The 26,485-nt window shown below is 42.5% G+C and overlaps 1 protein-coding gene across 2 annotated transcripts in view; it reads left to right on the top strand.

Annotated features, from left to right (window-relative positions):
* Positions 1–6,590, top strand: part of SMYD1 (SET and MYND domain containing 1) — a 109,285-nt gene extending 102,695 nt beyond the window's left edge. For both annotated transcript variants that reach the window (XM_029593059.1, XM_029593051.1), the window contains one exon: positions 4,896–6,590. In XM_029593059.1, the coding sequence (XP_029448919.1) occupies positions 4,896–5,057 (162 nt within the window). In that variant the 3' untranslated portion in view covers positions 5,058–6,590. The remainder of the gene's footprint in view (positions 1–4,895) is intronic.
* The last annotated feature ends 19,895 nt before the right edge of the window (positions 6,591–26,485 follow it).

Here is a 26,485-nt window from a genome sequence, read left to right as displayed (position 1 = left end):
GAATTTGTCTCTGGCTTGTCTCGATGTAATCAACCCCCAACAAGCGGCCCCTGTTTCGCAATCGTTTGCTTCCTCAGGGGGGTAAGAACCTCTGAGAAAACCAAACGAAACATAACATTAAAAATCAGGACACATTCCCATATTGCAATTCTGCCTCGACCTGTTTACAAAAAACTCAAACAACCCCAAAATCTTACCGCCCTAACACTTACCCAACCAGTACTCTTCTATACACAATTTCAACCTGAATCTCAAAGCCTCTCCAACGCGGTCTTCTTCATATCAAATATGATATCATAACAAGGGTATTCCATCTGCAACATATCCATACATATGCCTATGAGATACTATGATTTCAAAACTCCTACACTATTCAATTGTACCCCTATAGAAACTCACATACCTTGTAAACATTTTTCAATCTCTTTTCAACGTCGAAAACGCCCAAAGGTGAACCACCATCTTACGCTGCGTCAGTGTATGTTAACCCTATGTTGACTAATCCAAGCTTTATTGACCCACATCGGCCACCACTCCCATCTACGTCTCTTCAACGTCAGAAACGCCCAGAGGTGAACCACCCTCTTACACTGCGTCAATATATGTTGACCCTATACTAACAACTCCAAACTTTATTGTCCCGCGTCGGCAACCACTCCCATCTACATCCTAAATTTAAAAACACGTGTATACGCAACCACGCGCCCCACTGGATCAAAACAGACAACAAATCCGCACCCTCTCCTACTTATTCAAACAGCGTAATGGGGAACGAAACACTCAATATCGGAGACAAAATAAAGTATCAACCCTAATGCCTTCAAAAAGAATATTCCTTCAACTAAACTCCCCTACAACCTGCCTTGCTCCGCTACCCACTCCTCAGATGTAAACAAACAACACCCCTCCTTTAAGAAATCCATCGTCTCGCATAATGCCCTGAATGAGGAACACCCTAAAAGCAAGCCTGCCACTCGATTTCAGCATTCAAACCAGTCGGCATCAAAGTCTGCCACTTGAATATACATTGTTGCTCCCATTTAATCAGTAGACGATGCACATCGCCCTCTTTACTGACACATTGTCTTATAACAAAGTATCTAACATCTTCCACAATATGTTCCATCTGCAGCCAATGTGTTACCAATGGGGCAAATTCCTTTTTTGTTCTGATGCAACTTTTGTGTTCTATTATCCTCTGTCTGATAGCTCTAGTCGTGTGGCCAATGTATACCTTGTCACAAGGGCAAACTATTGCATAAACCACTTGTTCAGAGGAGCATGTATAACGACCTCGCAATTCATATGGGACTAACAACGTTTTACAACGATATTGTTTAATTGGTAAAACATTATTACATACGGAACAATGTCCACATTGGAACTGACCCATGACGGTAGTGTCTATGTCCACTGGTTTTCTATGTTTCAATCGTTGCCTTAAATTTCTACCCTTCTTGGTAGCAAATATGGGTGGCTCAGAAAAGCCCGGTAATGACGATATAATTCTCCATTGTCTCTTAATGCTCTGTTTGATAGCTGTGGTTTTCGTGGAATATGGAAGGGTGCATACTACTCTGGAAATCTTATCCTTAACCTGCACAGATAACAGGTTATCACGATTAGCAAACAATCCCCTTTTATACGCTCTCTTGATGATCCTTTTACTGTAACCCCTCTCCACAAAGCGGTTAGATAACTCCTGAGCCTTGACTTTGTACTCCTCCACAGACGAGCACAACCGTCTGTATCTAAGGAATTGACCAGCCGGGATGTTCTCTTTAGCCTACGGGGATGAAAACTCTTCGCGTGGAGTAAGGTGTTCCTATCTGTGGGTTTCTTGAAAACTGATGTCTCAAAGTGATTCCTACATCTAGTAATGGCTATATCCAAAAATGATACCTTCATTCTGTCTTTCACAAATGTAAACTGTAAGTTAACAACTTACAGTTTACATTTGTGTTGTTAACTTACAGTTTACATTTGTGAAAGACAGAATGAAGGTATCATTTTTGGATATAGCCATTACTAGATGTAGGAATCACTTTGAGACATCAGTTTTCAAGAAACCCACAGATAGGAACACCTTACTCCATGCGAAGAGTTTTCATCCCCGTAGGCTAAAAGAGAACATCCCGGCTGGTCAATTCCTTAGATACAGACGGTTGTGCTCGTCTGTGGAGGAGTACAAAGTCAAGGCTCAGGAGTTATCTAACCGCTTTGTGGAGAGGGGTTACAGTAAAAGGATCATCAAGAGAGCGTATAAAAGGGGATTGTTTGCTAATCGTGATAACCTGTTATCTGTGCAGGTTAAGGATAAGATTTCCAGAGTAGTATGCACCCTTCCATATTCCACGAAAACCACAGCTATCAAACAGAGCATTAAGAGACAATGGAGAATTATATCGTCATTACCGGGCTTTTCTGAGCCACCCATATTTGCTACCAAGAAGGGTAGAAATTTAAGGCAACGATTGAAACATAGAAAACCAGTGGACATAGACATGTTTTACCAATTAAACAATATCGTTGTAAAACGTTGTTAGTCCCATATGAATTGCGAGGTCATTATACATGCTCCTCTGAACAAGTGGTTTATGCAATAGTTTGCCCTTGTGACAAGGTATACATTGGCCACACGACTAGAGCTATCAGACAGAGGATAATAGAACACAAAAGTTGCATCAGAACAAAAAAGGAATTTGCCCCATTGGTAACACATTGGCTGCAGATGGAACATATTGTGGAAGATGTTAGATACTTTGTTATAAGACAATGTGTCAGTAAAGAGGGCGATGTGCATCGTCTACTGATTAAATGGGAGCAACAATGTATATTCAAGTGGCAGACTTTGATGCCGACTGGTTTGAATGCTGAAATCGAGTGGCAGGCTTGCTTTTAGAGTGTTCCTCATTCAGGGCATTATGCGAGACGATGGATTTCTTAAAGGAGGGGTGTTGTTTGTTTACATCTGAGGAGTGGGTAGCGGAGCAAGGCAGGTTGTAGGGGAGTTTAGTTGAAGGAATATTCTTTTTGAAGGCATTAGGGTTGATACTTTATTTTGTCTCCGATATTGAGTGTTTCGTTCCCCATTACGCTGTTTGAATAAGTAGGAGAGGGTGCGGATTTGTTGTCTGTTTTGATCCAGTGGGGCGCGTGGTTGCGTATACACGTGTTTTTAAATTTAGGATGTAGATGGGAGTGGTTGCCGACGCGGGACAATAAAGTTTGGAGTTGTTAGTATAGGGTCAACATATATTGACGCAGTGTAAGAGGGTGGTTCACCTCTGGGCGTTTCTGACGTTGAAGAGACGTAGATGGGAGTGGTGGCCGATGTGGGTCAATAAAGCTTGGATTAGTCAACATAGGGTTAACATACACTGACGCAGCGTAAGATGGTGGTTCACCTTTGGGCGTTTTCGACGTTGAAAAGAGATTGAAAAATGTTTACAAGGTATGTGAGTTTCTATAGGGGTACAATTGAATAGTGTAGGAGTTTTGAAATCATAGTATCTCATAGGCATATGTATGGATATGTTGCAGATGGAATACCCTTGTTATGATATCATATTTGATATGAAGAAGACCGCGTTGGAGAGGCTTTGAGATTCAGGTTGAAATTGTGTATAGAAGAGTACTGGTTGGGTAAGTGTTAGGGCGGTAAGATTTTGGGGTTGTTTGAGTTTTTTGTAAACAGGTCGAGGCAGAATTGCAATATGGGAATGTGTCCTGATTTTTAATGTTATGTTTCGTTTGGTTTTCTCAGAGGTTCTTACCCCCCTGAGGAAGCAAACGATTGCGAAACAGGGGCCGCTTGTTGGGGGTTGATTACATCGAGACAAGCCAGAGACAAATTCAAATATTGCGTCAAGAAGGAAGGAGACACTGGAGGAGTTTGTTCGTCGTAGATAAATGTGTATAGTATTTAAAGTGTGAAGATAGATTGTAAGTGGGTTTTTCCCACAGGGCATAATGGTTATTGTATTAAGTTAATATGGGTATTTAGTGGGTTTTTATGTGTACCTTCCTTGAAATGTATATTTTTAAGGTGTGAATGTGTAGGTATGGGTGTGTGTGTTGTTTTAAATTGGACACATTTTTGAAGTTAATGAAGTTTTGTATCAATAAATGATTAAAAGACATATGCTATCCTCTTCTTAAATTGAATGATATAGTACTCATAGAGGAGTTAGTTCCATTCACCCAGTGTATATACCTTGTACTGATCAGATACCAGCCAGTCCCATGGCAGGAATGTCCCTTTAAGTGATAGGCATAATTATTATTGTATACCATAGCTGTAAAAAGGCCAACAAGGAATCTCATGAGGTGTCAGATTGGCTCAAATCTGATCATAACGAATGTAAAAGTTGCTAGGTAGTAGGTACATGGATGGCTGCTGATAGGGAGAGTGATTTTATAATTATGTGTATTTGGGTGAAGTCTGTGAGTATCTTTTTATACATAGATTTTATGCCAGATTTTCAAAGTGAACTTATGTGCACAATTAGCTTTGAAAATTCCTGGATAAGTGGTCTAGAATGTGTACAAACTTAGCTGCGTAAAGTTACACCTGCTACTTTAAGGGCATAATGTGTCTGGTTTAACATACACTCCTACTTTTTAGAATTCAAAAATTGGTACATAAGACCCAACTGCACACTGCCCCCACCTCCCACCCCCCCAATCGCCTATCCCCAGTTTACTTACATGTATGTGCACAACTAGGTTGTATGCAAACTGAGTCATGGGACATTTTTAACTGTGTTTTATGCACATAGATTGCTTTGAAAGTCAGGCCCTTCAGGTAAATCTGTTCTTATGGTGTGTTCTGCAGACTGAAGTCAGGAAAAAATGCAACTGAATCTTTCACTTCTTTGGTTTTCTCCTACCAGGCCATGCGCGTTCAGACTGAGATGGAGCTACGCATGTTCAAGGACAACGAGTATGTGTACTACAAGATGCGAGAAGCCGCCCTCAAAAACCAGCCAATGCATGTCATGCCAGAACCCATGAGTAACAGTGACACCACGCCCAGCATCTTCCACAAGAAATAGTCAAATTTCTTAATGCTACACTGCGATTCATTTCATCATTAAGGGGGCTGTGTGGGAGTGCATAGGTTGCAAGGAAGTACAGTGAATTTTGATACTTCTAGACTGTATGCAGTTATATCGAAAGTTTGACTAAAATTCACCACCTGCATCAGAACTCTCCTACTGTTTCTGCAGCACTGTATTAACCTTATGATGCATTTATATAGGGCAAGGGCATCCACTGATCCTAAAGAAAAGCAGCAGTGCCACAGGCATGCCGTACGTTGGTCAAATCTAAGTGACATACATGCTATGAATAAAGTGAAGGATCTGGATAATGGGAATATATTCCATTTGATGTTTCAGATACTGTTCATCTTATCAAACTTCTCACTTTCTCCATAGCTTACACGTTGATCTTCTATCCCTTTAGCCAAATAATCCAGTCAGTTCCTTCTCTGTCATGTTTCTCATCATATTTTTAAAGAATATTTGAGTGTCTCATATTTTTCCAATTTGTAGCCACACCTGTCCTTCTGCTCTATGGTATTTGATTTCTTGTCATATCAATCACAGGATTTCCTATTGGCTGCATAGAAGAGATGAGGAGAGAAGTGTAATAATAGTGGAGATATATCGGGCAGAAAGCAAGAACACGTATTTTCTGGCAGAAAAAGAAAGCACTTTAAAAGTGACAATGAATAAGGGAAGACGTTTAATAGCAGTTTTGTATCGCTGAGTAAGAGACACTATTGATTTATAGAAAGAGTGGTATGCAAAGATTTTTGAGTTTATAATATTAACAAAGAACACCACCATATGATTTAAAACAACTCATGTTTATTGAAGTTTTCTATAACAAGATCCCCATGGGTGAAAATCTAAGAACATCAGAAAACTGATTTAAAAAAAATATGGTCACTATTCATCCAGTTGTAAAGAATCGGCCATGCATATGTGTGATGAGCGGATATTAATAAAGGTATGGGAAGAAACACACACAAACCATAGAAAGATCTTTCGGGATTTCCTTTGAGGTAAATAAGCAGAGGGACTCAGTGTGCTAGATCAAAACCTTTGAAAACCAACTGGACAAACCAGCTAAATTTAGCCTTCTGCATTTCACTAAGTCCCTAAATTTAGCTGGTCAAATTCTGGGTGGCCCCGGGGTCGGAATTAGGGGAGAGGACGAAAGCTAGGCAGCCAGCACTAATATTATTCAGTGCTTACCTGACTAACCTGGTTGGCCAAATGTAGGGGGCTGCAGTAGCAGGGCCTAGATTTGTCCACTTCCCTCCCAGCTTTCGATTAAAAATAAAAATTCCCCAGGCATCAGGACCACTTTCCTCCATCCATCCCTCCCTCCTGACTCTTTAAATTAAAAAAAAAATGACTCCCCTTAATCCATTGAGCCCAAGCCTTTCCCCCCTCTTCCTTCCTCTCTCTCAGTTCTTGAAATAGAAAAAAATGTCTCTATCCTCCCCCCGACGCACATAAACGCAACAACTCTCTTCCTTCTCTGCTAGCTGTTCAAATAAAAAAGTTGCACCTGAAGACTGACCCAGTTGTTTCAATTCATGAAGAAGGAACCTGCAGCAGCAGAGAATCTCTTCCTTCCCTTCCTCGCTGCTGCCCCAAAACGCAGAGGGCTGCTAAGGATTTCTCTCCCTCCCTCCCTCCCTCCCTCTTTTTTTTTGGACAGAAGGGAGGGAAGGAAGGGCGTTGCCGATAGTTTGCTCCTTTTTGAGGCAGCAGAAAGGGAGGAAGGATTCTTCTGCCATGGGACTGGGTTTTTTTTTCCAAATCTAGAACTGAAAAAGAAGGGAGGGATGGAAGATAGGGATGTGCAGCCAGAAAGTATTCATTGCATTCAGGATACGTATTCGTCGGGGGGCATATTCGTTGCATTCGTACAATGGCGCCCCGATATGTTGATACGTGCATTCGTTTTCCGGTTCCCATTAAAGTCAATGGGGGAAGTATTTTCAGCCTATTTTTGGCTGCAGAATTGGGGTTTTATTATCAATTTTTATGAAACTTCTGGGGAGCAATCATCAGAACAACAAAACAGCTCCAAGGTACTTAGACTGTGGCAAAGTGGCACCAAAGTGGCATGAAAAGCCTAAGGTACTTTAAAGGGGCAAAGGGGTACCAGGAGTGGCAAGAAGAGTGCCTTAATAGAGGCACAAAGCAGCAGCGAGAGTGTCAAAAACACACCACAGCTTCAAAAGAGAGCACCGATAAGAGATGCATGAACCCTCAAAGGCAGCACGACAGGCAAAGCGACAAGACAAGTGGCATCGACATCCTACAGCACAATGAAGGAGGAACATACATAGCAAGCAGAAAGATTAGCACCAACACACTGAGCAACCATGATAGTGGCCAGAACACCACAAGGAGTTGAGTGAGTCATCTGGTATGTGGCAGCAAGGCACAGAGGCAGAGGGTAGATACAGGCTGGCTACTCCCGGGGAGAGTTCCCTTTCCTTTGTGCAGGAAAGGGCTCCCTAGAATGGGTTCGCCCCTAGAGTGGGGCGTTTCCATTGGCGTCTAGTGAGCTCTCGCTGGTCTTTTAAAATCTGGTAGAGTTAGCAGATATACAAAAGAGAATTTTCAAGGCCGAGGCAGAGGAGGTTACCATGTAAACAGCGGTTCAACATAGGTCAGAGGGTAGATACAGGCTGGCTATACCCGGGGAGAGTTCCCTTTCCTTTGAGCTGGGAAGGGCTCCCCGGAATGGGTTGGCCCCTAGAGTGGAGCAAGAGCCTGCAAAGTGTGATGACCTGGAGCATGGTCTCACTGTGTTGTGTTTGCCACATAAATACCTTGGAGATCTTTTCTTGTTCTGAACATGGGTCAACAGGTGACAAGAGATAGGCTGCAACAATGGGGAGAGTTCCCACTCCTTTGAGCAGGAGTGGGAACTCTCCTGGAATGGGTTGGCCCATAGAGTATATAATGGTACAAATTGTTAGGATTTAAGCATTTGCAAACAGATCGTGACTTCATAAGCAAGATGGAGGAAGTTCTCTTCTCTGCCCTGAAACTAAAGAAAACTGTTTGTTTTATTTAAGGATCCATGCTGTGAAGGATTACTAGTTTGAATTGCCAGAGACTGAGGTTTCCCTTTGCAATGAGGGTTCAGCCGTTAGGACTGGACATAAGGCATTGACGAACAGGCACAGCAGTTGAGGACAGAGGACAAGCCCATGTAGGGACATAAGGCTTGGACGGTTAGGCACAGCAGTCGAGGACAGAGGTCAATACCACGTAGGGACATAAGGCCTGGATGGACAGGCACAGCAATACAGGACAGAGTCAATCCCACCTAGGGACATAAGGCCTGGATGAACAGGCAAAGCAATCGAGGTCAAACCCTTGTAGGGACATAAGGCCTGGACAAACAGGCAAAGCAATCGAGGTCAAACCCTTGTAGAAACATAAGGCCTGGGTGAACAGGCAAAGCAATCGAGGTCAAACACTTGTAAGAACATAAGGCCTGGACAAACAGGCAAAGCAGTCGAGGACAGAGGTCAAGCCCACATAGGGACATAAGGCCTGGACGGACATTTATTTATATTCCTCTTTCAAGCTTTTAGAGCACTTCATAGTGGATTACACTCAGGTACTGTAGGTATTTCCCTATCCCCAGAGGGCTTACAATCTAAGTTAAACCCTTGTAGGGACATAAGGCATGGACGACAGGCACAGTAATCGAGGACAGAGTCAATCCCAAGTAGGGACATAAGGCCTGGATGGACAGGCACAGCAGTCAAGGACAGAGTCAATCCCACATAGGGACATAAGGCCTGGACAAACAGGCAAAGCAATCGAGGTCAAACACTTGTAGGAACATAATGCCTGGACGAACAGGCAAAGCATTCGAGGAGAGAGGTCAAGCCCACGTAGGGACATAAGGCCTGGACTGACAGGCACAACAATTGAGGTCAAACACTTGTAGGAACATAAGGCCTGGATGAACAGGCAAAGCAGTTGAGGACAGAGGTCAAGCCCATGTAGGGACATAAGGCCTGGACAGACAGGCACAGCAATCAAGTCAGAGTCAATCCCAAGTAGGGACATAAGGCCTGGACGGACAGGTACAGCAATTGAGGACAGAGTCAACCCCAAGTATGGACATAAGGCTTGGATGGACAGGCACAGCAGTCGAGGACAGAGGTCAACCCCAAGTAGGGACATAAGGTCTGGACGGACAGGCACAGCAATTTTTTTATTATTTATTTATATTACTCTTTTCAAGCTTTTCCAGTACTTCATAGTGGATTACACTCAGGTACTGTAGGTATTTCCCTATGCCAGAGGGCTTACAATCTAAGTCAAACCCTTCTAGGGACATAAGGCCTAGACGGACAGGCACAGCAATCGAGGACAGAGTCAATCCCACCTAGGGACATAAGGCCTGCACAGACAGGCAAAGCAATCAAGGTCAAACCCTTGTAGAAACATAAGGCCTGGACGAACAGGCAAAGCAATCGAGGTCAAACACTTGTAGGAACCTAAGGCCTGGACGAATAGACAAAGCAGTCGAGTTCAGAGGTCAAGCCCACATAGGGAGATAAGGCCTGAACGGACAGGCACAGCAATTTTTTTTAAATTTATTTTTATTCCTCTTTTCAAGCTTTTCCAGCACTTCATAGTGGATTACACTCAGGTACTGTAGGTATTTTCCTATCCCCAGAGGGCTTACAATCTAAGTCAAACCCTTGTAGGGACATAAGGCCTGGACGGTCAGGCACAGCAATTGAGGACAGAGTCAATCCCACGTAGGGTCATAAGGCCTGGATGGACAAGCACAGCAATCGAGGTCAAACCCTTGTAGGGACATAAGGCGTGGATGGACAGGCACAGCAGTCGAGGACAGAGTCAATCCCATGTAGGGTCATAAGGCCTAGATGGACAGGCACAGCAATCAAGGTAAAACCTTTGTAGGAACATAAGGCCTGGACACCCAGGCACAGCAATTTAGGTCAAACACTTGTAGGAACATAAGGCCTGGATGAACAGGCCCAGCAGGCGAGGACAGAGTCAATCCCACGTAGGGTCATAAGGTCTGGATGGACAGGCACAGCAACTGAGGTCAAACCCTTTAAGGGACATAAGGCCTGGACAAACAGGCACAGCAATACAGGACAGAGTCAATCCCACCTAGGGTCATAAGACCTGGACAGACAGGCAAAGCAATCAAGGTCAAACCCTTGTAGGAACATAAGGCCTAGACAGACAGGCACAGCAATCGAGGTCAAACACTTGTAGAACATAAGGCCTGGATGAACAGGCAAAGCAATCGAGGTCAAACACTTGTAGGAACATAAGGCCTGGACGAACAGGCAAAGCAGTCAAGGACAGAGGTCAAACACTTGTAGGAACATAAGGCCTGCACAGACAGGCACAGCAATCGAGGTCAAACACTTGTAGGAACCTAAGGCCTGGACGAACAGGCAAAGCAGTCGAGGGAAGAGGTCAAGCCTATGTAGGGACATAAGGCCTGGACTGACAGGCACAGCAATCGAGTTCAAACACTTGTAGGAACATAAGGCCTGGACGAACAGGCAAAGCAGTCGGGGACAGAGGTCAATCCCACGTAGGGACATAAGGCCTAGATGGACAGGCACAGCAATACAGGACAGAGTCAAGCCCACATAGGGACATAAGGCCTGGACTGACAGGCACAGCAATCGAGGTCAAACACTTGTAGGGACATAAGGCCTGGACAAACAGGCACAGCATTCAAGGACAGAGGGCAATCCCACCTAGGAACATAAGGCCTGGATGGACAGGCACAGCAGTCGAGGACAGAGGTGTATCCCACCTAGGGACATAAGGTCTGGACAAACAGGCACAGCAATACAGGACAGAGTCAAGCCCACATAGGGACATAAGGCCTGGCAAACAGGCACAGCAATACAGGACAGAGTCAAGCCCACATAGGAACATAAGGCCTGGACAAACAGGCACAGCAATAGAGGATATCCTTTGTGCAGGTATGTTGTGGTTTAACCTGTCACTTCTTCCTGAACTGGTTCACTGCCAGAAGAAAATGACATCTTTTTCATTTCTGAAAAATAATTCAACAGAGGATGCTTTTAGAGCAATGGAAACTGCCATTTGTAAAGCAAGAACTGAGCTGGAGTTTATTTTTGACTACCCAGAAGCTATGAACTGTACTTAAATATGCACTTCAGCTGATGACAAAGGAACATGAAGACCTCTCAGAAATATGAAAAACGCTATTCAAGTCAAAATCTACAATATCAACCTATGTTGACTTTGTGTTTTACACAGTGACTCTTTAAACAATGGGAACACAGAGGATGAACTAGAGTGCAATTACCACCAGTTTTCAATAGCACATGAAACATTACTGTTGGCAAGGTCATGAAAAATATTGAGCATATGAAATATGCAAGGTCCAAACATTTTAAGTCAGCTTTTTATGTTCCTACATTCCAAATGTGGACAGACAGGCACAGCGTTTGAGGTCAGGCCCTTGTAGGGACGTATGGCCCTAATCAATTTGACAGAGCTTAAACGGTTTTATAAAGAAGAATATTAATGACAAATCTAGCTATAATTACTTCCAAAGGTGCTTCCACCAAGTATTCTGTACTGTATTGCAAACTCTAATCTTCTCAAACCTTGACTACTGTAACTCCTTACTACTAGGTCTTCCAGCAAGTCTCTTAAAACCACTACAACTACTACAAAATGCTGCAGCAAGACTACTATTAGGCTAAAGGAAATATGATCACATTACATCTTCGCTGATAACACTACATTGGTTACCAGTACAATCCAGAATCTACTATAAAGTATTAATGATAATATTCAACATCATTCACTACAATAACACCAGCCAATTAGGAGTGATACTACAACCTTACAACCCTCAACGAACACTAAGATCTCAAAATAAAGGACTATTGTCTATTCCCACAATACGGTGCACACATCTAACACAAATAAGAGATTGAGTGTGTTCAATAGCAGGTCCAAAGCTCTGGAACTTCCTGCCCAAGGCGTTATATATTCTACAAGAAAGGAAAAGATGTAAACGTGAATTAAAAACATGGCTATTCAAAAATGCATAAAATTCAACTTAAAAACATCTGAATATACAGAACCGCAAATAAGAAGGACAAAAATAATAACAGAATCACAAATAATAAATCAATAAAATTAGAGAATGGAAGATTCTCAAAACAACTCACTGACTAAGATGTGAAAATTAACATTTAGTAACTATCCTCATTCTTTGCCTCATGTACTAGATCAACTGTAATATGTACTAGAAATTTATCTTGATAGATATTGTTGGTTGAATTATATACATTAATGGTGGGGGTGGAAGGGAAATAGAACCAAAAGTTTACTAAGAGCCAAGAGTAACAGATAAGTATGAGAATTATATACATTATGGTGGGGATAGAAGGGAAATAGAACCAAAAGGTTACTAAGAAGCCAACAGGTGTCCCTAGAAATAGACCCCCTGATGGCGTGGGTGGAAGCAAACCTCCAGGAGATCTTCGCCGTCCACATCGCCAGGAAAGACAACATCACAAGACAAAAAAATTGAAAACCTGGCTGTTCGCCCAAGCATATCACTGAAGACGCCTTACGGTAACCAGCACGGACCACCACCCCTCGGTTGCGTCCTCTTTCCGCCTCACAAAGGAACTGTTATGCTAGAACTGCTCACTCAAATAACTTGTTAAATCATCACCTATATGATAACCATATATGTTTTTATATTTAAGCAATTGCTCTCTGCTTATTTTGCTTTGCTCTCCAGTTAGAAATTGTTTAATCTATCCCTCTTCTTCTAACAGCCTTGTTCTACATTCCCTGTTTTAATGTAACTTTTCGCTTTCTGTGTTAATTGGTTTCCCCCCCTAGTTTATTGTAAACCAGTACAATAAGACTTGGTCTTGAGCATCGGTATATTAAAATAATTTAAATAAATAAATTAAATAAATAAACTAAGAGCGAAGAGTAACAGATATATACATTAATGGTGGGGGTGGAAGGGAAATAGAACCAAAACATTACTAAGAGCCAAGAGTAACAGATAAGTATGAGAAAAAAAAATAGTGCAAAACTTGCTGGGCAGACTGGATGGGCTGTTTGGTCTTCTTCTGCCGTCATTTCTATGTTTCTATGTTTCTAATTATGAATGTCACTTTGTAAACTGTTTTGATTTACACTTGGAATGATGCTATAAAAAATGTCTAAATAAATAAAGGATTGACTCATTGGAGTGGAGAGTTATCCAATTGTTGGAATTCAGTTTTGTCTTTTGGATTATGCATATGCTTTATCCCCCAATAAAACATGTTTAGCTCTCAAAGATATGGAATATGGTCTGTTAATAGTTGATAGTATCTGATGCACTTAGACAACAAAATGTGAAAAATGTTCAAGGGGTGAAGACTTTTGTTAGCTATTGTTTATTGTTAGAATGCTGCTGTAATTTTCAAGCTTCTAAAGTGCTTTGAGGACTTGCTGTGGTTTAATATCTGACTGAAGACCTCAATGATTACAATACAAATCTTAAGTATATTGACACTTTAAATTACAGATACATAGAACCAGTCTTTTCCTTGGGGGAAGTGATAAGAAGCAAAATGACTGAGGTATTTTGCATATGAACCTGTTTCTTTTATACCCATCTCCAGATCCATGTCTTTCCATGACTTTGTTTTAGAGGGCAATATTATCCACAAATAAGCTATATGATGAAATAAAGTGCATTCTTTCTTCTATAGAGGATTTTAATGGGTTATACAAGTGACAGAAAGTAAAAACCTAATCTAAACTTCATGCTGTTCTGCTGTGACTGGCCATGGATATTGACCTACTCCAAATATACTGGCCTACAGCCAAATGCTTCTGAAATGAATGTAGTCAAACTATTCTAAATCTGGATCACTGAGAGTGAAAAATATGCTTAAAATTGTTGATTGACTTTAGTTTTCAAGATATGTTACTGGGTCAAACTAAAGCAGCCTTCAAGTACCTCGATAGTAAATTTCCAAGGTTAAGTGAAGCTAAGAAAAAGGAAAGTGTCTTTGTTGGCCCTCAGATTCATGAACTTCTTTGAGATGATACATGTAACCGTATATTGCAATGGTTCTCAATCTTTTTTCTGTCGGGACACACCTGACAGATGGTTCTCACATGCGTGACACACTGAACACATGACCATCATGGGGCTAAATGTAAACATATACTCTGTATCTATGGGATCCACCCTGACCCCCTGACCCCCCCCCCCCCCCAACAATGGGTGCAGAACAGAGCTAGGACATTCCCCTTTCAATTAACCGTGCAAAAAAGATATTTCTGGTGTCATCTCAGTAACAGCAACATAAACAGTTTTTATGCCACCAATAGTAATACATGTCCTATTGAGAAAACACAACAAATAATATTGATACAAATGCCTGCATGCTAGTAAAATACCTCACCTCAGTCACACACACAGAACTGACCTTCACCAAGTACAGAAAGACCGCAAATTACAAATATGGAGACAAACTGAAATGGAGATCCAAAAACGCCACTCTGCATTCTGTGCAAAACTGAAGAAATGGAAACAGAAATATAGCACCTAATAGATTCCCAGGATTTGCAATAATGTGCACAAACTAATGTGCAAAAAGTTACACCTGCATTATGAAACTCATTCAAACAGTAACAAGGCAACACAGTATGAAAAGGCAACACTACAAATATTTAACCAGGCCCTAAACAACAATACACCTCCTATGAGGAAAACAGAACAAGCCAAGCTGCTATAGATCCCTACACAGAAACTACAAGCTTGCAGAATACCTTTACCTGGGTCACACATGCAGAACACAGATAGACCCTCATGTGATGCAGTACAACCTGGCCCGGGGCAGAAACAGCTGAGACACAGCCGAGCAGAAGCTAGTGGTACCAAACTTAGCCACCGGAGGGCGCTGAGGAAGGTAGCAAAGACTACACTTCCCAGGTTCCCCGAACCAACACCTGACCCCTGGCTGGAGCCTGAGCAGGAACAGGTGGAGGAAATTGGGACTGATCCCTATGACTCAGCAGAATCTATGGAGGCTGAGGAAGAGGGCGTGCCCCCGTGGTGGACCTGGCCACAAAAGCCCGGCTCCTCAGAGTCTCTGGAGGAGGAGATGGAGGTAAGCTGGGGAGAGGAAAGCTCCAGCTGTTCCTCTATGGAGGTGGAATAACCAGGAGGTTGGGGGATGGTAAATCCTGTATTGCTGTATGGATGTATGAGACAGGCGGGAAGGGAATTGTGTTTTAAATGCTGTGTACCCTGGGGCTTGTAAGGATAACCCCGCATTAATATAAGGCTGCAGCCGCTGAGCTACAGCACCACATTAAACTCCTTATTGATTAAGATCCTTTTTCTGTGTACTGCTTGGGAGTGCCAGGACTGGGCCTGGCACTCTGACTAGAGGCTGTGAAGAGTCCATAGCAGCGCTATGCCTGAGCTGTGCAAGGGGACAAGACGTGTCATAGGAGCGAAGCCAGAGGCCTGAAGCCCAGCAAAGCCCCACAGCATGCTGAGCGGAGGGACCTGATCGTGACACTCACCAAATACAGAATAAAGTGACCATCAAGTTAATGATTTTGTTTTTCAGTTGTTGCATGGCATACACTCAGTCTGGCTTCTTGCTGTTTCCGGTTCAGTTTTTGTCTCCACATTTCTATTTATACATTTCTCAAGTAATATAAAATAATAATTCTAAAACTAGAATAATAAATATAATAAATGTTTCAAAACAGCTAATAAATAGAATAACATCCAATCATTAAAAACTTACAAAATTATTAAAAATTCCCTAAACACCAATAAAGTATTTCAAACAGCAGACACATTACATAATACCCAATAATTAAAATGGAAGACAATCAAGAAAGATAAACTTAAAAAGCCACCTTTACTTACCCTCTCTGGCAACTCTCCTACTCCTTTCCCTTGTAGGCCTTAGCACACACCAGAAGCAGCAATGGCTGCTGAAGCTGTGTTCTGACACTCCTCTTCCTTAGGGTCCATGACTAGTCTGTCTCACACACACACACACACACACACACACACACACATACACGCTTTCTGTCACTCACACACCAGTCATCTTTCTGTCACACACATACAATGTCACCTCCTTGACCTCTTTTTCTCACACACACACACATGCACACCAGTCACTTCCCTGACCAATCTTTCTCTCACACACATACCAGTCACACCCCTGACCGATCTCTTTCTCTCACATACACCAGTTACCTACCTGACCAATCTCTATCTCTCATACACACACCAATCACCTCCCTGACCAGTCTTTTGCTTTCACACATTTTTTCTCTCTCTTACACACACAGTCTCAATCACACACATTCTCTCACATACTTACACACATGCTGGCTCACTCTCTCTGTCTCACTCACTCACCTCCCACCCCACATAGCAGCTATAGCACAAGGCAGCTGGTATTCTGCTATTAAAGCAGTCGTGACAGGCTGGGATCTGCAGGAGTGACTCCCCCAGCCCTGCAGTGGTAAGAAGGCAGCACTCAGCTGTTTGCCTGTGCTGTGATCATTGCAGCACACAGCAGTCAGCTGAGAATGTGGCCGCGGGGATTTCCTGCCATGCGGCTGTTTGGGAAATCCGTCGAGTAGCCATGATGTGCAAGGGCTGCAGGAGTCAGTGACCGTCTCTCTCTGTGGGCCATTGCTGGTTGCAGGGGTGAGTGGTCAAGAGCAGAAAGGCCACAATTCTAGCTGCAGGAGCCAGGGGAAGTTCCCATGATACATAGGGCGCAGGGAGTAGGGGCTGAGAATAATAGTTGTAGGCTGTGGATGTGCAGAGCCTCGGGAAGCCAATGAAAGGCTCCCCATGGTATGAAGAGGCTGCATTTTGATCTGCAGGAGCCAGTTGCTCGCAGCCTGAGGAGAGGCAGGAAGTATTCCCAAGGGGAAGGGCTGGAGCAGACAGCTGCATGTCGAGCCACTGTAGCTGCCAGCCCTCCCACAATGAACTTGTCCACAGTCATGACTCTCTGAGCCTAGTGCCACCACAAGGAGAGAGGGGAACTACAGAAAGCATTGGGGGGGCCTTATGATTTAGGCCACAATCCTGCTGACATCAGTGATGATATCAGCGGGACCCATAGGTCTGGAGCAGGGGCCATATTAAAAAAAAAAAAAAAAAAAAGTTAAATGCCGTAGACCTGAGGCAGCTAATCGATGGATTTTCCAAACAGCTGTGTGGCAAGAAATTGCCACGGCCACATTCTCAGCTGATTGTACTGCGCCGTGATGATCACAGCACAGGCAAACAGCTGATTGCTGCCTTCTTACCAGTGCGGGGGCGAATCCTGGGAGCCTTGGGACATGAATTTGACAGCGGCAGCAGCAACAGCAGCAGCATGGCACTTTCTTCTTCCTGCGTGCCTGGTAAACATCACTTCCTCTTCCGGGCCACAGGGGCAGGAAGAAGAAAAGGCCATGCTGCTGTTGCTGGCTTCCACAAACACTGCTGCCATTCCACTCTGGGCTTGAAAGTGCAGGAACAGCAGCAGTATTTGTTGAAGAAGTGTGTGGGTCTCGCTGGGGTGAGGAGAGGGAAGGAAGAGCAGGAGGCCAGGAAGTGCGTGACACACCTGCCGGTGCTTGGTTACACACTGGTGTGTCGCGATGCACCGGTTGAGAACCGCTGGTATATTACATGGCAAGGAAAAGACAGCATGGAAAGCCTTCCAGTTAGTGGTAACACGTTTTCTTAGAAAAAACAAGGCAGACAACTACAAGGAGTTGGTGGGAAAACTTCCTCAAAGCATACAAAAGCCTTGGCTGCAACATGTCACTAAAGATACATTTTTTGCACACTTATCTAGATTTTTTCCACCGATCTGTGGAGCTTTGAGCAATAAGCATGACGAGCGATTTGACCAGGACACTGAAGCAATGGGAAAATGGTATCAGGACAAACAGAGCCCATCAATGCTTGCAAACTATTGCTGGACAGTGACAAGAGATGTTCCATTTAATGAGTACAAGAGTCAAGCCAAGAAGAGTTGAGTAGCCACTGAATAAAGATTAGACTATGTACATACATATACAAAATAGTTTTTGGCCTTTTGTTTCATATTACATTTTATTTCCATAATCCTTTTGCTGATTTAATTTTAAAGTGTTACATAAACATGACAGGTAAAATATTATGTAATCACAAATGCCCTAAAAGACCTAAGTTTACAATTTATGATTAAAACTGGTATCTGTGCACTATCTACTCAATACACATAGATGTAAAATGTAAAGAATTAAATATCATGGAAACAGTAGCCAATCACAGCTGGTTTAATTGTGATATTTGAATTCAGCACATCAACACCAATAATAAATGGTACATTTTATCGCTGAAGCAGATGATTTCTAAAAATTTGTATACCAGTGATACTGCCAGATTCCGAAAACAGCCTGGCCAAGCAGTTGCAATAAAGTGTTTTTATTTTCATTCACTTCCTGTTCCTCTATAAAAAAAACAGTGCAAGTTCCACCCCGAGGCATCAGATATATACCGCAGCCGTTTAATCACAGGTTAGCATAAATCTAATGCAGCAGTCAAAACACTACATCCTGCTGTCTCTAGGATTGCCAGCTTTCAACTGTGAAAATTACAAACACTTGGAGAAGTCAAGTAAACCTTTTGCTAACTGTCCTTCCAATTCTACATATGACTGTTCTTGTAACTTGACATTAGAAAACATGCATTTGATCTTCGGGAGTATCATAAATACTTGTAATTTATCAGTGTCACACAAATTTTCTAATAACAAATTGTGCACTAAGAAAATTAAAATATTCTTCAGTCTGGATGGGATTTTTTTAAAACATTTTTTTAAATTCTTGAAGTTTCAAAATGTATTCAGATTACATACATGACAGCTTGTTGAGCCATTGGTATTTTACAAAGAAACTTAAATCTTCCATAAAATACTAAAATCTCTGTTGGTCCAATATAAAGTAACACAAGCTACAGATATTCCATTTATAAAGTGGAAGAGAACACACAACTCGAAAAATAAAACCACTAGAAGTCTGGGGAACCAGAGAAATGTCTGCTGTATCTAGAGTTTTGGTTCCCAGCCTGGCGTATTGACCCTTCTGTCAGCCACAGCCTCCTCACTTTTTGTCTATAACCTGTAGTACTGACCCTTTCCTCAGCTGCAGCTGGGGCATCATCCATTTCAACAGAAAAGCAATTACCACCCACTGGCCTCAGAACAAACTTCATAACATTCACTAAAGCTGCATAAAACTTCATTTGGGACCAAGCACAGAAGAAAATCTCTACAAATACCGCCCCTCCCCCCCCCCCCTCCTCCTTTCGTCCCCTCTCCCAAAACAGCCAATCTGGAGGTACATCATTCAAAATTCATAGACTGGAGTCAAGTGATCAGTGAAACCCCCAATGATCACTTACAGCCACATCAAACTGCTGCCACTCCGAGCCAAGCAGAGGAAGCCCGATGAGTTCATGACTCTCCTATGGCTGGTACAAGGGTATTAGGCACCCCAGGCGAACCTTATAGCCTTGCTTTCCCATCTTCCTCAGCCCTCACACACACAATTAAAAACTATGCATTTATAATAACAGATTTTACATGAAAAACGGACATTCAAAGTGCAGTCCAAAGTAAAAGTATCACCGACAAGAGCATGTATGTTATCGTTGTATGCCCTGCTATGGTGCTAACCAGAAAACCCTGCAAAAAAGCCACTTGGAACCTATATGATTTTAGGCCTAGTGACAACCAAAAAAAAGTCCAAAAACTGGAAGCCAATAACCTAAAACACTTCTTATTGTTATAATTGTTATAATTGTTTAATTGTGATAGCTGGTCATTAAAAAGTCTCATAAGTAAAGTCCATATGAAGTGACAAGACAAGATGGCTGCCTTTGATTAACGCTGCGGACAATTCTTCCCCTGAAGCAGACATTCCAAAATACTGCCAGTGTTGGGAGATCTTACTAGTGCTTGAGATAAGATAAGCGTTTATATTTCTAAAAATGCTGGGACTTTATAATGACTGAACTGATGATTGAAACATTAAGCCCGTATTTGCATACCAAATACCCTATTTTGACTATGTCAATTAGGATATTACAGAAAGGATTATTTTTTATTATCTTAGGCCTATTGTAACATGCGTTCGGATTGGGCTTGGACCCTCAGAAAGCCTTGAATAAACTGAATTACAATATAGGAAACCTACCATACCAAAACTGCATTAACTGCCAGTACTCATAGTATGAAAAGGCAACATTGCAAATATTACACCAGACCCTAAAACCCCAATATACCTCCTATTAGGAAAATGAAAAAATCCTGGTTGCTATTGATCGCTGTACATTAACTATATGTAAACAGAATATCTCACCTTGGTCACCCATGCAAAATACAGCAGCACAAGTCATGTTTGGGTTCAGTGGTTATTGTTTTTCATACTTCTGTTTCTTAGAGGTACAGGGGACCTTGACACCATGTCACAGCCTCACAAGATCCTCCTGCAGTTTACTACAAACTGCTTAGTAAAAATGTTAATTACTGTTTTATTCTGGTGTGATGAATTTATCTGGTCTGTGATTCCACAAATGAGAGGTTGTTTGGGAAGGGCACAGAATTGTGGTATCGGGGTAACCAGCCTGTCTCATCACCCACTCAGGCTACAAACCTGAAGATAAATCATATTAGTAAATATCATTTCTCATGTGGTACTCCTCACCCCAAACATAATGGTAATTCATAGTCCAGATCAAGAAGGGTCCACACTTGCAGTGTTGCAGCCTGAAAACAATGCATATTCCCAGCCATGGCAATGCACAATGGTTCTCTCTATCCTGGGTCTGGCATCTTAAAGAGGCCACAAACTCCTGTTATATACCCCCACATCCCCTGACCAGAGTAAAAAAAAAAAAACAAGGTACCAAAAAAACAAGGTACCAAAAGAGTAAAAAAAAAACACAAGAGTACCATGGAATGTACTCTTCCCCCTACCCCACCTGAGGCATCAAGAATATGCCCCCATCTTTATGACCAAGCCCATCCCTGTGACTTAACCCTGACTCCACCATGTTAACTGACCACCCACAGGATTTACCTCAACCCTGAAACCTCCCACCTTATTTTAATATGGTCTGAAGAGGTAAAGGAGCAGGACCGAACTTCAATTACTTCTGTCCTGCTACTGTGGAATTTCAAAATGGTAACAGATGACCCTCTTGGCAAATGAGAGCCTTGGGTCAGTCAGTGGTGGTGGTGGAGAGGTGAAATTCTTGAATTATGTATGTTTATTGGCAAATAATAATTGCCAGCTTTGTGCATTCTCACAATTGAATAGTTTAATAAATATGGTAAATAGTCTTTATATTGTATTATTTATTGAATGTACGGTACTGCCAATTGCATTTGCCATTACAAGCAGATTAAAAGTATTTAATAAAATAAATAGACCCCTAAGTTAGTACCTGAGGTAACAGGTTACAAGCAGCATTCCTGGGTCTGACTTCCCTGGTTCTAAGATTGCTGTTCTAACTAGTAGCCTAATTTTCTACTCTCTCCCCTGCTAATCTCATAAAAGGGAATATTTGGCTATTATTTGGTATATAACTGCCTGAAAAAAAAACATTCCCTGCATAAAGGAGGCAGATTCTGACTATGTTTCCATCACCAGGCTCCACTCCTCCTCTATTCCTTTTCACAAGCAGGGCTAGCCTTATCCCCAGTAGCAACATGCGCCTAGGCAGGCGAGGGTAATGGCACTCCATGTGGCCGGGGGATGCAGTCTCCCTGGAGTGCCATGGCAGCACCCATAAAACCACAGTGCTTATGTGTCAGCATCAGCTGCATGGACCCAAATTCAGCACTATCCATAAGTAGCAATTCATCCCTCTAGATAGACATCTTTGATTAATTTCCCAGAGGCCTCTTTTCCAGATAAATGTATTCCTTTCTGTGGCTTTTACTCAGTCCTTAGCTGCTTGACCTATCCACTGCTTATGACACTTTTGATCACTACCTATTCTCTGTGAACCTGGAAGATGAAGTAGGCCAGATTGACAAACTAAAGAGTAGCAAATCACCTGGACCGGATGGTATGCATCCTAGGGTTCTGACAGAAATCAAAAATGAAATTTCAGATCTATTAATTTAAATTTGTAACTATCATTAAAATCATCCATTGAACAAAAGACAATGTAACCCCAATATTAAAAAGGGACTCCAGGACGATTCAGGAAACTATAGACCAGTAAGCCTGCTTTCAGTGCCAGGAAAAATAGTGGAAACTATTCTAAAGATCAAAATCACTGAGTTTATAGAAAGACATGGTTTAATGGAACCCAGTCAACATGGATTTACCCAAGGGACGTCTTGCCTCACAAATCTGCTTCTTTCTTTGAAGGGGTTATTAAACATATGGATAAAAGTGAAGCTGTAGAAGTAGTATATTTGGATTTTCAGAAGGCGTTTGACAAAGTCCCTCATGAGAGGCTTCAAAGAAAACTATAAAATCATGGGATAGGAGGCGATGTCCTTTCGTGGATTACAAATTGGTTAAAAGACAGGAAACAGAGTAGGATTAAATTTTCAATTTTCTCAGTGGAAGAGAGTAAACAGTGGAGTTCCTCAGGGAGCTGTAGTTGGACCAGTGCTTTTCAATATATTTATAAATGATCTGGAAAGGAATACGATGAGTGAGGATATCAAATTTACAGATGATACAAAATTATTCAGAGTAATTAAATCATAAGCGGATATTGATACATTGCTGGAGGATCTTGCGAGACTGGAAGATTGGGCATCCAAATGGCAGATGAAATTTAATGTGGACAAGTGCAAGGTGTTGCATATAGGGAAAATTAACCCTTGCTGTGATTACACAATGTTAGGTTCCATATAGGCATCATAGTGTATAATACTTTGAAATCGTCGGCACAATGTGCTACAGCAGTCAAAAAAGCAAACAGGATGTTAGGAATTATGAGGAAGGGAGTGGTGAATAAAACGGAAAATGTCATAATGCCTCTGTATCACTCCATGGTGAGACCGCATCTTGAATACTGTGTGTATAATTCTGGTTGCCACATCTCAAAAAAGATATAGTTGCAATGGAGAAAGTACAGAGAATGATAAAGGGGATGGAACAGCTCCCCTATGAGGAAAGTCTGAGGAGGTTAGGGCTGTTCAGTTTGGAAAAGAGATGGCTGAGAGGGGATATGATAGAGATCTTTAAAATCATGAGAGGTCTTGAATGAGTGAAAGTGAATCGGACTAGGGGGCAATCCATGACGTTAGCAAGTAGCACATTTAAGACTATTCAGAGAAAATCTTTTTTCACTCAATGCACAATTAAGCTCTGGAATTTGTTGCATAAGGATATGGTTAGTGCAGTTAGTGTTGCTGGATTTAAAATAGGTTTGGATATGTTCTTGGAGGAGAAGTTCTTTAACTGCTATTAATCATGTTGACTTAGGGAATGGCATCTGCTATTACTGGCATCAGTAGCATGGGATCTTCTTAGTGTTTGGATACTTGCCAGGTTCTTGTGATCTGGTTTGGCCTCTATTGGAGACAGAATGCTGGGCTTGATGGACCCTTAGTCTGATCCAGCATGGCAATTTCTTATGTTCTTATGATACTCTGCCTTCCATTGTCTGAAAGGACTCTGTTCTTTCTTAGCTCTCTTCTTAACTCTCCAATCACACTTTTAGTCTATCTTTTGGTGGATCCACCTCCACCACTATCCTACTTTCAATTGGAGTTTCTCAAGGCTCAGTCCTGAGACCTCTTCTCTATATATTCTCATTCCCTTGTAATTCTGATCTCCTTTATTGGCTTTCAATACCATCTTTATGCTGATTAGTCCCAGATTTGCCTCATTACACTAGAAATGTATCCAGAAATCCAATCCCAAATCTCAACCTGCTTGCATGACGTTGCTGCTTGGATGTCCCACCACCATATTAAATTTAACTTGGCGAAAATAGAACTTATCTTTCCCCCAAAATCCACTTCCCCATTCGTGATGATAGGCAGTCCCTTCTTCCCACCCCCTCACTAGGCAGATATGCAGCAGTGACTTGCTGAGAACTGAGCAATATAACATCCTGTATGGAAGTTCTCCAGCAGATCAACATTAGGCATACCTGGGAAGCTTTGATTTTCACTGATGCTGAGATTATCATGGATTAGCAGGGTGGAGGCAGGGACAAGGCTGCAGCAGCATGCACACACATTTTCTCTCATGCATACACACACTAATACTCTCACAATTCCACTCTCATCCTCTTTCACACACACACACACACATGCTCATTCTCACACATGCACATTCTCACTCCTCTCATTCTCACACATATGCTCATTCTGAATCCTCTTATCCTTACACACACAGAATCTCACACATGCTCACTCACTTACTTCTCTCCTTCTTCCTCACACAAACATTCAGTCTCTCTTATTCACACATATGCTCTCGTAATTCTCTCTTCTCACCCCAAACCTACCAGGGATAACAGCCTCCTCTTTCTCCAGGCCCACTGACCTCCTCCTGCTTCTTCTACAGATCTCCTCCTCTATCCTCTGCCCCATGGGGGCAGGTGATTCTCTTTTACTTTCCTTCCCCCATGCGGGAACCAGGCTGCTCCTATTCTTTTTCCCCCACATGGGGGATGACAGTTCTTTTCCACTATTTGTCCCAGACATGGGGTCCAGGCTGCTCCTGTTTCTTCTTCTCTCACATGGGGGCTGATGTTCCTCCTTCTTTCGACCACATGGCCTGAGTCCGACATTCCTCCTCCTCCCTTCTCTGTGCGGCCAGACAACTTTTTGTTCTGAAACCTGCTTCTGCTGCAGCACCTGGGGTTTTTGGATGTTGACCCAGAGACCCAGCAATTTCTTTAGAATTCCTGGAGTTTACAGGCCAAATCCAGAGAGTTCCCAGCTATGAAATTAGGGCAAGCTAATGGAAGCACTCAATGCTAGGAAGCAGTCACAGTGGCAGGCCTTTAAATACTCTGAGTCCAATATTGAGCGCTGGCCGATTAAATAACTTAGGGCTGGATTTTCTAATACCACCGGGCTCTTTGAATCCCGGCGGTATCGGGGGGCGGGAGGGCGAAGCGGGGGTTAGTCCTGCGCTAGCCGGCAGCGATCACACCTCCATAAAAAGTGTAGTTATTCAGCACGAAACTGGCAGTGATAAAGGTGCTTACCTTTTGCTGTCGGCGCAGTCTTCGTGGCATTAGCCCCCCCCCCCCCCCCCCCCGACTCCTTCTCTTCTGGGGCTGATGCCGCCCCGACTCCACCCCCATCATTTACTAAGTCTGCGATACGCTTAGTAAATGACCCTCTTAGCCAGATATGATTTATCTGTTGCATTCGGCAGTCCACAGGCTGCCCCCGCGATCCATTGCCCTTACCTCTGGGGCTAGGCCAGCTACGCTGCTCCCAGAGCGCGATACCACCAGCACACCACACAGCAGGATGCTGCCAATCTCAACTCACCGCGCCTCTCCTTAGGCGCATGTACACACACACACAACGTCTCCCCATTTAAAGGGACAGTGGCGGGAAAGGCCCTGTGGCTCCTAGTGATGACATCACCAACAGTGACCATGTAGAACCTATGGAGGCAGACTCACTCTTCTTTCCTACCTGGTGAACAGGCTAACACCGGATTCAGCCAAAAGCAACATAATTAAGAGAGCATTTTATCTAAGGTTTTAGAATGTCAGTAATTTTTGCCCTTCCTCCCTTGTTCTCTATCACATTTTATAATCTTTTCTTCTTCCTCATGTCCTTTGTTGATTCACTAGAACTGCTTCTTTTTGCCATCTTTTCTCTTCATTTGTGCTATAAAAATTCCTACATCCAATCCTAGACTGCATTATAAAGTCTTTGGCATGGTGAATTTGACACAGGATGGGCCAAGGACTAATACTGGACTGGGAATAATTAAAGGAAAAAGAGTGAGAATATCTAATCAAGTTTGTGCTGTACACTACTACTGCTAACCTACTTTGGAATCTACTCCTTCATTACAAACAGGCATTTTGAGTTATTTTCTGCCTAGAATTAATACGCTTAATGTACTATATAAGATTCATGGCACATTCTTTCAAATTCCAGTAAATTTGATTTTCATGTTTTCATTCTTATTTCTATTTCATTCTTTACATTTTTTAAATCTTGGGTAGTAATTTGCTTTCTTCCATTTAAGACCTAGATCAAAACTGCTAATATTTCAAAATGTGATTGCCGATTGTCACTCCTTGGTCAGTTGCCTGGTAATTTAAAATATTAGTCAGGCAATACCAGTTCTAAGATATAATCCCTAAATATTAGGACTCAACATTT

Source organism: Rhinatrema bivittatum, chromosome 1 (assembly GCF_901001135.1).
Source record: "Rhinatrema bivittatum chromosome 1, aRhiBiv1.1, whole genome shotgun sequence".
In the NCBI taxonomy this organism is placed as follows: domain Eukaryota; kingdom Metazoa; phylum Chordata; class Amphibia; order Gymnophiona; family Rhinatrematidae; genus Rhinatrema; species Rhinatrema bivittatum.
This window is presented reverse-complemented; position numbering and strand designations above follow the sequence as displayed.